At 37.3% G+C, this 14,003-nt stretch overlaps 1 protein-coding gene across 1 annotated transcript in view; it reads left to right on the top strand.

Annotated features, from left to right (window-relative positions):
• DIO2 (iodothyronine deiodinase 2) overlaps nt 1–13,367 on the top strand; it is a 96,353-nt gene extending 82,986 nt beyond the window's left edge. Inside the window, 2 exon segments of the mRNA XM_047860972.1 lie at nt 7,748–8,318; nt 8,321–13,367. Of these exon segments, the coding sequence (XP_047716928.1) occupies nt 7,748–8,318; nt 8,321–8,343 (594 nt within the window). The 3' untranslated portion in view covers nt 8,344–13,367.
• Nucleotides 13,368–14,003: the final 636 nt, after the last annotated feature.

Below are 14,003 nucleotides of genomic sequence, written 5' to 3'. Positions count from 1 at the left end.
GGTATTTGTGCCCGATGAGTAACTTTGGGAAAAGTCAGAAAATGTTGGGGGAGGGGAGGAGACCGCTGCATTTAACCTGCTCTTGTAACAAACTTGGATTTTGATGTTTTGCTTGATGCGAGGCTGGGGTGCGCTAGGAAAGACAGTTCAGTGCTGGGCACTGAAAAGCGAGGGAAAAAAGAAAATGCTCCTCAGAACCCTCAGAGTTAGCAAGCCTTAACAAAATTGTCACAGTGGGTAAGATTTGGCATAAAAGCCCCCTTGTTTCTGGTAGAGGTAAGAGTTAACGAAAGCAGCCCTGTGTGCAGCGTCCTCCTCTAGGTGGACGTTGTTTTACTTGAAGGATAGTTGACATACAATGTACAGGTGTACAACATGGTGATTTGACAATTATGTACATTAGGAAATGTTCACCATGAAAAATATGGTTACCATCTGTCACCATAAAAAGTTATTACAAACTTATTGACTATATTGTGCTATACTTTTCATCCCCATGGCTTATTTGATTTGAACCCTTTTGAAGTGGTTATAAGGCAATGAGTCCTGGGTCACTAGATATCAATTTGCAATAGAAAGAGCTGTGAACTAGCTGTCAGAAATCCAGACTTTGTGCGAGGAAACCACATTTGCCTTCTTAAAAGTAAAAAAGTTGTCCTAGAAAGAGCAGATAAGTCTATGGTTCATTACAGTCTCAAAACTGTTACAACACATGCCGTGAGCACCAGAGCAGTGGCCTCACTCAGCTGCGGAACACACATCCCAGGGCTGCTTCTCAAAACCAGACCTGGTGATCTTTGTTTCTAAGACTTGCCTTTTGGCTGCTTGGAGATGTTGGTAGGACATCCTCAACTCCGATCTCAAGGGCCAACGGGGGGCATTTTGGCACTGGTCCTTTGTCAGTTGGCACCTCTGCCTATGCCCACGTGACTCCTGCTGATCTCTGGGCTTAAGAATGGACTCATTTGGCAAAAGTTGCTGTCAAAGTAGACAGTCTTGGTTTTCCCCAACTGTACTGGGGGACCTCGTCCAAGATGGCAGGGAATGGAATTTGAGAGGCATATGGAAGACAATGAAGTGGTACATTGTAGACAAACAGCACCACAGAAGCAGGATGAAAACTCAGAATCAAAGAGGAGGAAGGCAAGACTCCCCCATAAATCAACCCTAGAAAAATAAATCTGTACATGAGGAAAGGAAAAGGAGTAGCTTCTAGTCACAAAGAATCCAGAGTAGGTTTGTTCCACTGAAAATTAAATATTCAAGAAGGAAATATTCATTGAGAATTCAGGAAGGTTTACTACAACACACATCTTTCTTATTGAAAGCAACCTGCATCTGTCCTAAAGGCCAGAGAATAATAAGAGCTCTTGTTAGTAAGTGAAAATTCCTTTTTGATGATATGAAACAATGCTTAAAGTTCTAATCATATAATCTCCATTATAACATGCATGTTGGGCAAAGGGGAGATGATGGAGGGAGATACTGAGATGACCATTTCACTCCCACAAATGTATCACTGAATGTGAATTTTTTATGTTTTGACATGGGAGTAAAGAATTTGGAAGAAGGTGGAGAACACACAAGTATGTCAGGCACATTATGAATTAGGAAGTTCCCTCATCTACTCTGTATTTTGTAGGTGTTAGGAAGACAAAATGGAGATGCCAATGGCTTGAACTCAGCATATTAAACTCTTACTTTTTTGAAAGATAATTAACATTTGCCTATAAAAGAAAAGTCACTTCTCAGGAGAATTTTATATATGAATATGTGCTTACATAGATATCTCACATAAAACATGGGGGCTGTGCTGTTACCCACAAATATTAAGTGACCTTGTTTTTCCTATCAAGCAGCTTATTGAAATAAAGAAGGAAAAACAAACAAATGTCTCTTCAATAAACTTGATTGTTTATTTTTTCACTGATATATAGCATTCCATTATGTAGCAATATTTTGTTAATTGTATTCCAAGAAATTGACAAGGACAAGTGATTTTTCTTTTTTTTTCTTTTTTTGCATATGGTTTATGTATTCTTCTCCTGTATTGTTTCTATTGATTTGATTAGTGACCAAGTTCATAGCTGATGTTATTATGTTTGCTTTTTATGATTTATATAATAGATACCATGAGAAGGAGCAAACCAGGAACCCATATATCCAGAGACAAGACTGGACTGGGTGTACAATGAATAGAAACGTTGTGAACACAGCTTGCACTGAATTTAGGTCTCCTCTGTCTCCCAAGTATGACAAGGGTGGTGGTATTTGAGGGTCACTCAGAATCTCTAAAACAAGTTGAATGACTTCCCTGACTGCTGTTTTCATCTGTGACGCTGTCTTTGGGTGTGGCCATTTCCAGAGCCACACTGGAGGAAGTTTTGTGTGAGGTGGCACCATGGTATTTCACAATGCCGACTTACGTTATTTCAAGGCCACCACCCTCAGAAGCAGAGATTTCTGGGAGGAGTGGTTTGCACACCTGCCATACACAAGGCATGTCATTTCTAATTCCCCTCGTTGAAGGTCAGATATTTGGGGAGATAGTTAGAGAAAGTGCAGTAAAAGTGTTATCCCTGTATTTGGCTCCTGGAGGGGGTGACAAAGAAATTAAAATAGAACAAAATAAAAACAACCCTTCTTCATTAAAATGTTGAATGGAATTTAAAATTAATTCCAGAGTGGAACCTTTAAAGATAATTTGCTCTTGGTTATAGGGAGTTCCATGCATGGGTTTTGATGGAAAAAAAGTCTATGGAAACTTGTGACGGACAGAGGTGAATAACAGATGTTTGTTATTTAAGTTTTCCTAATCTGTGTCATTGCATCTAACACTGCATCCTTGTACTAGCACTCCAAGACTCGAAAATGCAACCAATAAGCAAACTCCCCTGTCTGGGAACCGGGCTCCTACCTAAATGAAGTGTAAAAGTAAACACACAGTATAGATGTTGACAAGCAGTTTAATTTCTATGCAGTTAATATTGCGGTAGAAATACAGAAAACATATTCATTTGAACATATAATTTTGGTTTTGAAAGGGTCTCTAACATCCTCCTCCTCTTCATTCACCTCCAGCCTTTTGACACTAGTTTCTACAATGGAAAATAGCTCTCTTAAGAGAGAAACATTCTCAAAAGAACACAAAGGAGGCCCCAGCCAGAGTTTATCCATCACTTGGATAAAACACTAGGAAATGATACAGCTTAGAGCTGCATTTTCAAGGCATGCACCGAAAACAGAAGGACCAGAGAGGAGTTGAACTTGGAGGAAAGAGTCAGTAGCTCATTCTTCAACTCTGGTTTATTTGGCCAGTTGGAATGTACCTGGGTAAATTACTGTTTAATCATTGTTTGGCCATGTTTGTAAGGACACTGATGTAGCCTGGTCATTATGTCAAAGAATTTGAAATTTCTTGATGGTTAATAAAGCCATCCTAGGGCTTTTGTGTAGCAAGAAGGATGTGTAAATATTGTTCTGCCACACACCCAACCCCCATTTTTATCATTTGCCTTACTTCCTATCATGAGATGAGGTGATATTTTGTCCAGAAGCCTTTCTAAGGCTGTGGAAAAGAGGGGAAAAAAAACAAGGTTAGTAGTATATGCTCTATTTCCAGCTTCTGCTTGATGAATGGTTCTTTTTTCCCCTTGCCCTGCATTTCAGAGTCCACATGCTAAAGCAGTATTATCCTTTTCCCCATGCACTGAACATTGTCAGTAAAAGGAATCCTATCATCAAAGGAATCAAATTTATAGGCCATATATTTACCCTCTTGTTCATATTTATAAATATGGCTATCACAACATTTGCATTCTGCCTGGAGAGGTCATGTGTTATAAAAATGAAGCCCTTTATTTACTCCCTTGTTGGTGTTGTGTTGATGTTGATTACACAAACATAGGAAAGGACAACTGTAATAGCGCAGATGAGAGAGATAAAGTCAGTGATGACGATATTACATTTTACGTATGTCCTTTCTGATCCTTGGAAAATAAAGGGACCCTTTGGGAACATCGGAACTTCAAGACCAATTAGTGGAAATGATGCTTCTTGTGTTTGGGCATTAAATACTGGGCAGGGTTCTCTTTAGAGCAGCTAATGCTGGCAGGGAAAGAGGTACCGACCTAATTACTCTTCCGCAAGAGTAAAAAATGCCTTTTGAATGCCTCTTTGGCAAATATGTCTCATTAAGGACAAAAACCAAACACAAACCCTCTAAGAAGGAGAAATTAAGATGATAGGTAACTTGTGGCCAGGAGACTTTCTGTGCCACTGTGGGAAATTAAAACAAAGTTTGAGAGTACCAGGGGATAACTTGTTTTTGTTGAGCTTCTTTCCTGCAGCCTAAATGTTATTATGGGACCAACTTTATTTTCTTCATCATTTTGGCTCTTTGTCAAGGAATGCTTTGCTCCTGGGGAAAGCAAAGAATCTTCCATCATTGAAGACAATGGTGATTCTCCCATTCCATCTCAGCAGGGCATATAACTGAGCAAACCAAGAAATTCTCCACTTGAAACTCTGTTCATAATAGGAATTTAATTTTCACGGAGATCAAATGGAAAGATGAGAAATGATATTGGTCTCAAATGGCAATTGAGAAAGGACAGTAATGTCCTTTTAAAAGATTTATTTTTGTTTGTTTAAAGTGAACTTCCATTTTTTTTTAATTTCTGAAGTTTTTTTTCTTTATTGTTGCTAAAGTGTCATCAGCAGGTTTTAGCAAAGATGGACAAATTTTATGATTAGTATATGATGTTTATAAAAGTAGACTACTGGTCTACTCACACTGAGACTTACAAATAATGGGTGTGGGGTTTTTTCTCCCCATGTAGTTTTATTAATATCTTTAGTCTTACCTATGCATTTTCTCTAACCTAGTCATCTCATGAACACGCTGTTTATGACATTCCAATCTGCAGTAGGGTCCCATGGCTGCAGAGCAAAATAAAAAGAATTGGCTTCTTTGATTTCATACATTGGGAGCCAAGATAATCAAGAGCAGATCAACAGTATTCGGTGTTGATTGTGGCAGAACTCTACAATAGGGCTCCAGGATTCACATTTCTGAATTATCTGACTCAGTGAACATATCCATCACCCAAACATAATTATGTTCATTGCAGGTCTAGGTTATTATTAAGTGTAAAATTCTTCACTGACCCCTAGGATTATAATAGCTATCGTTCATTTACTAATTCATTCAACAAAATTTCCAGCTTAATAAAATGCCAGTGCTGCCCTCGCACTACACACACACACACACACACACACACACAAAAGCATTATGTATTTGGTAACTTTTCTAATTTTTAATTTGAGAATGAAGGTATTGTACCTGTTTGAAATTTTCTAAGTCTGTACTTTGAAAAGAATTATGTGGCTGAACTATAGACATTGTCACTAAGAGGAAGAAGGTGCTTTAATTTTCTAAGAAAATTAACTACAGATAATATGAGAGCCACCTGTGACAGAAGCATCAGATGAGATTATTCAGTTGAATAATCAGGAATAATGCAAAATCAGCAGTTCTACTTGGGTGAGAGTCAGGGGCATCAGAGGTCTTTAACATGACTCCAAAAACCAGATGGTTGTTTCCACCTACCAAGAACCTACAAGTCTGTAGTCTAGAGATGACTTTTCTTCTGTGAATGGGTTGTTGACTTCACAAGAAGTCACTACAGCATTTAATGGATTTAGAGTGAATGCATTCAGATCTTTATATCACAGTATGTTGAGGAACACAACACAGTATCATTGAAAGCAGCCCTCCTAGAGCTGTTACTGATAGTTTAAGTGGGAAAAATCTAATGAGTAAGTAGGTTAAAAGATATATAATACCTATAAAGTGTGTATCTTTAAATTTTAAGCATATTTTCATACCTCAGAGATGTGTGAGGTGTTATTTTACCTCATATAAAATAACCCAGCTGAAAGTGGTTTATAAGATTTCTCCATCTAGGGTAACTTGCAAATTAACCAAGAAAATTAATATAAACAAAGTAACTTTCTCCCTGATAGTAACTAAAAACAAATGTACTTATTTAAATAATACCAACAGCTTCCTTTTCTAAGAAAGAAGATTGTTATTTTAAGATTTGTAGAAAACTAATAGTATTGTTTCAAATCTGCATTGCTAGGATTTTTCTGAAGGGAGAGAAAGAACTTCTTTCCTTCTTTCTCTACAGTTAAAATGAGTTATGCATTCACATTAGATAGAAGCTTCTGAATGAAAGCCCTTGAGTATTTTACATCAGTTTGGATTGTTGAGTCTTTAACAATTTACTTCTAAGTGACTTCAATTACTAACAGTGTTATATGTGGCTGTATTTATATGAGGGAAATAAGTCGATCCAGTTGGGAGTGTTTTGTAATATTAAGTATAGCGTATAAAAATCAACTGGGCTGTCGTAAGTTGTCCGTAATGTTATTGGCTTTGATTAAACCATACTAGGGGAAGATCCGATTGTGTTAATTCAAACTGAAGTAATTGGTTCTTTTATGTTGCAAGCTTTTTATTATCAATTTACAGATCCAAAGGCCAGCAAACTTTCCTTCATTCTGTGTTCAGCTATTTAAACCACTTGCAAAGGGGCATGTGGAACAATTTTCTTCTATACCTTCTTTTATACCTGCCTGAGTATTTTAAAATTCAGAGGAGCTTGTTAATAGAATGTATGATAGAAAAGTAAATGGTTTGTGATTTCCTAGATAAAAACAGGAAAACAAAACAAAAACCCATGAAAAATGAGGAATTAAAATAATTCTGGAATAATTCTATGTTTCTATTTAATTTGTTTAATGGAAATTAACTCATTTCCATTACTTTTGGGTTATGGGAACCCAAAAGTAAGTGGTAGCTCAAGAAACCTCTAGGAAGGACATCATCCTGAGAAGAGATCAAATTACTTCTGAGGATAGTCTTTTTTTTTTTTAAACATAGAGTTTCCCAGAAAGATGATATGCTGTTTCATATATTTGGGTGGCATTTAATAATGGAACCTATACTCACACAATGATTTATAGTATACAAGAGCTCATTTTCTTATGTTGTAGCCCTTATAACTGTCTGAGGAAGACAGGCATTATTATCAGCATTTTACAGATGGAAAAACTGAAGCACTGAAGAGGTGAAGTGGGAGTAGCCCTTCTAGTAAATGGTGGACCTCAGATTTCTAGCTCTGTCCAAGAATTGAGCCCATTGGTATCATTGTCCATTGGTGGAGATTAAGTAAATTAGCCTCATGCAAGAATATAAAGGTCTTTCCTGAGTATTTTAGAATTCAGAAGTGGGAATACAAAAAAGAGGTACCTAACCCCCACAGCTCTGACAATTTCACTTAAAGTAGACCATTCACTTTTAGCTTTTAAAATTAAGTCAATTAATCATTTGTTGTATAATGTGTGCTCAGCACTGACAGCAGACTAAGCTAGTAAAGAATACCAGCCTCAACATAATTATGAAAAGAGTGGTGCCTTCAATGGTTCTTTGAATGTGGTGCCTTCAATGATGAAAATAATTACCTTCAATGACTATACAGAATGAAAAAGACTTACTCTTTAGGGCCATTCTTTACATTACCAGCCATGATGCTTCTTTACTCAAATCAATATATATTTATCATATCCTATGAAGGAAATCCCACATTGTATTAGAGCTGGTTGGTTTTGTATAGAGTGAATTGGAGTGACAATGCATTTCATATGGTATTCTCTCCCTTTTTCTTTTTTTCACCATCAGGTGAAATTGGGTGAAGATGCCCCCAATTCCAGTGTGGTACATGTCTCTAATTCTGAAGGAGGTGACAACAGTAGAAATGGTGCCCAGGTGAAGATAGTTGATGGAGGCGAGTGCCACCTTCTTGACTTTGCCAGCCCTGAGCGTCCACTGGTGGTCAATTTTGGCTCAGCCACTTGACCTCCTTTTACTAGCCAGCTGCCAGCCTTCAGCAAACTGGTGGAAGAGTTCTCATCAGTGGCTGACTTCCTGTTGGTCTACATTGATGAGGCTCATCCTTCAGATGGTTGGGCAGTGCCTGGTGATTCTTCTTTGTCTTTTGAAGTGAAGAAGCACCGGAACCAAGAAGACCGATGTGCAGCAGCCCACCAGCTTCTGGAGCATTTCTCCTTGCCGCCCCAGTGCCGAGTTGTGGCTGACCGCATGGACAATAATGCCAATGTAGCTTATGGTGTAGCCTTTGAACGTGTGTGTATTGTGCAGAGACAGAAAATTGCTTATCTAGGAGGAAAGGGGCCCTTCTACTACAACCTTCAAGAAGTCCGGCGTTGGCTGGAGAAGAATTTCAGCAAAAGATGAAATCTAGATTAGCTGGTTGAAGGTATGATTGTAAAAGAGTTTTTTTTTAATTATGTAAAGGAAAGGAAACTAAGAACTGAATCCACCATTTCAACTGAGTCTCATTGTCTCCCTGAAAGACAGGAATTTACGTGTCTGAAGAACATAAGCTTCTAACATCTCCATACTTCTTTTACCACTCAAATGGCATTTGGCTGAATAGTAGCCCCATCACATCTCTTCCTAGTGAAAAGCCCTGAGTAAAAAGATCCCAAGATGTAGAGGAAGAAACCCTGTTTCAACATGTGTTCATCTGCCTTGGGAAAGAAGTAATACAGCTGATGGAAGCTTTGGGACCTGAAGAACAGACTTACCTGAATAACTACTACGTTAGGGAACTATTATCCTTGTTAGTATAAGGGGTATTGCCTAGGCTTTATTCAGCATGGATAGAGCCCAACTGGAAAATTCCCAAATATTTACTTATGATGAATCCTTGAGTCCAGTCCTTGTGCTTGGGACTTCGTGTTTAACAATGTTCAAGTAGTTTTTGCTGTTTTAGTTTCTAGCCATCTGGTGCTCTCTGCCAGTCTAAATATCCCAGAACTCACAGATGTATTGGTAGATATCAAGAATGATCCCTGGAGGGTTAGATTATCTGAAATCTGAGGGTTACTTTTTAGGCAGGTGGGAAAGTACTAGAAGAAAATCAAATTGACAAGCTAGGAAAGGATGCAGAAAGATGAGGAGGCTTCACAGAGTTTCACTTTGAAGCTGTGGAGAGTGGGACTAATTTGTTAGCCACCGAAACATTGAAACATAAAACATACATGGGCCAGAAAAAGAAGCAGCTCAACTATAATTAGCATTGAGAATATACATATGAAATCAATATATTTATCATATACTCCTGAACTAAGGGAGAAAGGGGGATTGAAAGAGGGGAAAAAAAAACCACACTTCATTATTTGTAATTATGAGAATTTTTTGCTAGAAATAATTACTTTTTGAAACATGTTTGTGGTATGTATATTTTCAGTTGATTAATTATGCCCTGCGATACTGATTAAATGTAAAACCAATAGATCCAGTGGTACTGGTCTGTCCCTCTCCATTCCTAAAATTATGATGTGGCCCCACTCATTCTTAGTCTTAGCCTCCATAATGGTGTTCTCTGAATGCTGAGCTGGACTCGGCTCTTTCTTTATTTATATATAAATAAAATATATTCTTAGCTGCTGTGGGAGGTAGGTGCCCTGGCCATTCCACCGTGGCACTGTTCTCCTAAAGTAGGTGAACTATAATGAATAATAGGTGCGAACAAACAAGATTTCTTCAGCTGCAAAATAGAGGAAGGCAAAGTTAGTTTGAGAAAATTCTCATTAGTAATTTTGGAGGCTTTGATATAAGGCAACCCTCAGTGGCATGGAATTTGTTGAAATGGAATTTCCATTTCCATTTAATTTGGACTGGGGTCTTCCTTTGTTCCAATTAGCTGAGGTCTGGTAATCTAAGCCCTAAATTGTACATTATTATAATGATATGTGTGTGTGTGTATATATATATATATATATATATACACACACACACACACACCATATTTCTCTTTAAAGATACTATAGTTTTACCTGTAATGTAAGTAATAGCTAAATATCATAACCCCCAAAGAATAGACCAACTCGTTTTATATCATAAATTTTTACTGTAAATTTGAGGATGCTGTCAAATCACAGTATATGGTTGTATTGAATGTACAATCAAAGGTTCTTATGACCATTCCATTAATAATTGAATCATAAAATAAAAGTAATAGAAAAAAATCTCAAGTTGAAAATATCTTCTGAAACTAGTTGCCTCTGAAATGAGAAAAAGGTGGGAACTGAGTGTGTAAGAACCAAAAGTACATTAAAAACAAAAAAAGCTGGAGCGATATATCAGTCCTATCACTAGTTTATTGTTTAGATACTAATACATTATTTTAACTGATGATTGTGTTTTACAGCAACATTTAAGCTTTCCAGTGTCTTAAAGTCTATAAAACACACCCACAAAGAAACAAAGCAAATTTTGAAAATGTGGCATCATCTAATAGATTTCTGGAAAATCACATGGAGAATAGATTATTTCAGACTTCTCAATTGTTAAACTCTACACTCCAGAATGCTCAGTGGGCCCCATTGTATTTTATCTTTAAAATGGTGTTAAGATTATGTGGTCCCCTAGAAAAGTAAAGTGAAAACTTGGTTGCAGCACACTCACTCTGTTGTCCTTAAACTTCCCCTTTGTTCTACATGTACAATAATGGAACAGGATGTTAGAGAAGCTGGTGGGGGGATGAGATTTGGCTAAGGCAGTGCTAGTTGTCTGGGTAAAAGGATGATGGAAAAAGCACCCAGTCATGATATATTTTTAAGGAAAGAGAAGGTTGTGTGTGTGCAATTCCTCTCCACGAGGATACTCCAATGGAGAAATGAAGCAGTGGAAGTAAATACACAAAGGCATAGGCTGAATATCAGGGAAAAAGATATGTTCAATAGAACATAGAAGACTTTCTGGAAGAAAGGCAGTTAGGGGCCAATGAAGAAAGTGAATTGACAAAGCTCAGGAATCCTACAGTATGTAGAATGGCTTGGTGTTACCAGAGTTATGTAACCTATTTATCTCAACATGATTTTTTATGATTTCCTATGATGTATCTTTAGGAACATAACAAGAACTCATTATTTGAGGTAGAGGAGAATCAGTGCTTAGCTGGTATGCTCAGAGAAAGTATTAAATTGTCAATACCCACCCCACCTATCTTCTCTTTTATAAAGTATGTTCCTTTGAACAATTGTTATTCATTATATATATATATATATACATATATATATATATACACACACACACACACAAACAAACTTTGAGTTCTTCTTAGTACCTAAACATTCCCCCCTGCCCATAGGCTATGTTTACATGGAGCTATCAGTTTAGCCTTTTAAACTGAGTTAGCATATCTATTATTGAAATAGTTTCCAAGCAATTTTAGATATTATCATAGCATCTGGATTTACTCAAACATTTAGTGTTTGAAAGACTTATGTCTTGGAACTATTCAAACTTACTTTATTTTATTGCTTAGAGAAAATAGTGGAATCAACATGACCTTCTTGAATGGACATGAATGAGATGCCTGCACAATGATGTTGAAATGTTTGATATAGATATTAAAATGTAACTGACCTCCTTAGAGGCAGACTAGTAACTGCTCTTTGTATAGCTAAAGTGAAGCCATTTAACTTATATGACTTTTTATATTCATGTTTTGGATCTTTGGTACTATGTCTTCACCTTGTTTATAGAATTTACCCTTGATTTTTGGTAATATCAAGTTCTAAATGGTCTATTTATTTAAATTTTCTTGCCGTTAAGCAGAAAATGCCTATTCTATAACCAAGGAAAGAAGAAAATCCTGCTGTCTTTGATTTTGCCTGGAGTGTATTTCACTATTTGGGCTCTTGAATAAAAAAAAATATGAAATATGTTAATATGTTGAGGTCATGTGTGGGTACTGCCTTGCTGCATAAAATACCAGAGGGGCATATTAAAGACAATATCTATGCCTTTGGGAGAATTTCCAGCTGGACACAGGTGTTCTTAGCATGTCCTGTGGGTTATGTCCACAGCAAAAGGAATGCACTGATGTACAGGACTTCCCATTCTGTAAATCTGACTGATGGTTTGGAAAATAAGCTTAATTAGAATCATATGGCCCCTGCAAAGGGGGAAATGTAGATACCAATTACTGTCCCATTGAAGGGTTCATGAAAACCTCTCCAGCATTTAGAGCTTTTCAGAACATGTCCAATGTCATGTCTCTCAGCAGTGGAGAATTCTAATTCCAGGAACTTAAAACGATATTGCCAAAAATCAGACCAAAAAAAAATTTTAGTTATATTCCAACTTTCTCCCTACTTTCTCCTTTATCTTAAAAATAGAATCCAAACTTAGTCTTCATATGTACATCCAGAATGGGGTATAAGTATCAATTTCTGCCTTGGTGATTTGCAATCTCTTCGTAGTATCTTGAGGTCCTCTGTGAAAGAAGGTAGTAGGGCCTGGGAAAGCCAGGAAGTTGCTAACCTGGAAGAACGAGGTCCTGTGAATTTGGTCTATTGATTTGGGAAGGTTTGAAAAGATAATTCTCACCATTGGAAGAGGGCTGCTAGGTGTCAGTGAATGACTTTAGGAAGAGCCAAACATTGGGCCACTTCTTAACACCTTATGTTCTGGATAGCACCAAAAGCAAGGTCGCCGACTTAAGAGACCCAGCTCTGTTCTAAGATGAGTCTGATACAATAGAAAGAAAACATGTACAGATATCCAAAAAAAACCCTGCTCATGCAAGTCAGGGCTTGCTGCCCATCTCAGGCAGCAGTACCAGAGCTCTAGGGAGTTTATTTACTATTTACTGGGGAGATCTCAAGGACCAAGGAGATGTTAAATGTAGTCACTATTTGGGCTCTCCCCCTCCCCCAAAAGCAAACAGGTAAACACATAAATGAAAGAAGCCCACAGAAGGGGGTGGGAAATAAATTAAAAAATCTCTCAAGCCTTCTCCAGACTATGTCACTGGCCCACGTACTTTTTATGTGTGTTAGGATGAAAGAGTGTGAAGACATAAGTATCCAGTACTTTATAACCAAAGCAATTAAAAGAAATTGGGTAGGGAATGTTGGCCAGTTTCATTTTCTTTTGCATCACATTATCACCAGACTATATCACTAGCCCAAGCAGTCGGGCACCTGGAGAGGGAGATTGGGACGTGCAGAGGTGACCAGTGTGCAAATGATAACTACTGATGAAAGAGTCACTGACTCAGTTAGTGGTTGGATGTAGTCACATTAGTTTTCCTCTGCCCATCTTTGTCTCCCTAGCAAGGAGAATATTTGGGGCATGATGCTATGGGCACTGGGTAAATGTGGTAAGAATGCATGTGTGTATTTCTCTGCTTCTCAGTTGCAGAAACAGAAACGCTTTGGAGATTATCAGTAGAAAGAGTGTTATATTGGTGCTGAGTGGTACGTGTGCTTTTAAAATTTGTTCTTGTATTTTAATAAATTTTGAATAAAAGAATAAAGTTACTCTTTGGTTCTGTTTGTTTATTTTTAAATTACTCTCTAGACCTTGCTCCTGGCTGGAACACATTCATGGTTGACAAGGGAAAGAGAATCCATCATTCTAATATTTATTCCTTGGTATTTGTGGGTAAAGACTCCGGCAATGCCAGGTTATTTTAATCTCATGCTGTGTGCCAGAGTCTTCAAGGAAATTAAGACAAGTTAGAAGAAAATCTTCAGATACTTTCCATATTTGTGAACAAGTCACACACAATTCATGGGAAGGGCCTTATTGAGATCATGGAGCAAACTTTTACTTTGTTAAATTTATGCCCCAGGTTTTTTAAGTGATATAAATAAACTTTCCATGAGTTGGTTAAAGCCATATGTGTGTGTGTGTGTGTGTGTGTGTGTGTATGTACACACTATATATATATATATATATATATATATATACACATTATATATAATATGCTTGGCAGTGTATTAATGTATGATGAAAAAAATTTGAACACACTTCTATCAACTACTTTGCATTATGAGAAAGTATAAAGGATATGAATGTTTTATGGAGGCAGTGGTCTGTTAATGACAAGAGATGT

This window comes from Prionailurus viverrinus, chromosome B3, assembly GCF_022837055.1.
Source record: "Prionailurus viverrinus isolate Anna chromosome B3, UM_Priviv_1.0, whole genome shotgun sequence".
Taxonomy (NCBI): Eukaryota; Metazoa; Chordata; class Mammalia; order Carnivora; family Felidae; genus Prionailurus; species Prionailurus viverrinus.
Note: the sequence above shows the minus strand (reverse complement) of the source record. Positions and strands in the feature narration are given on the sequence as shown.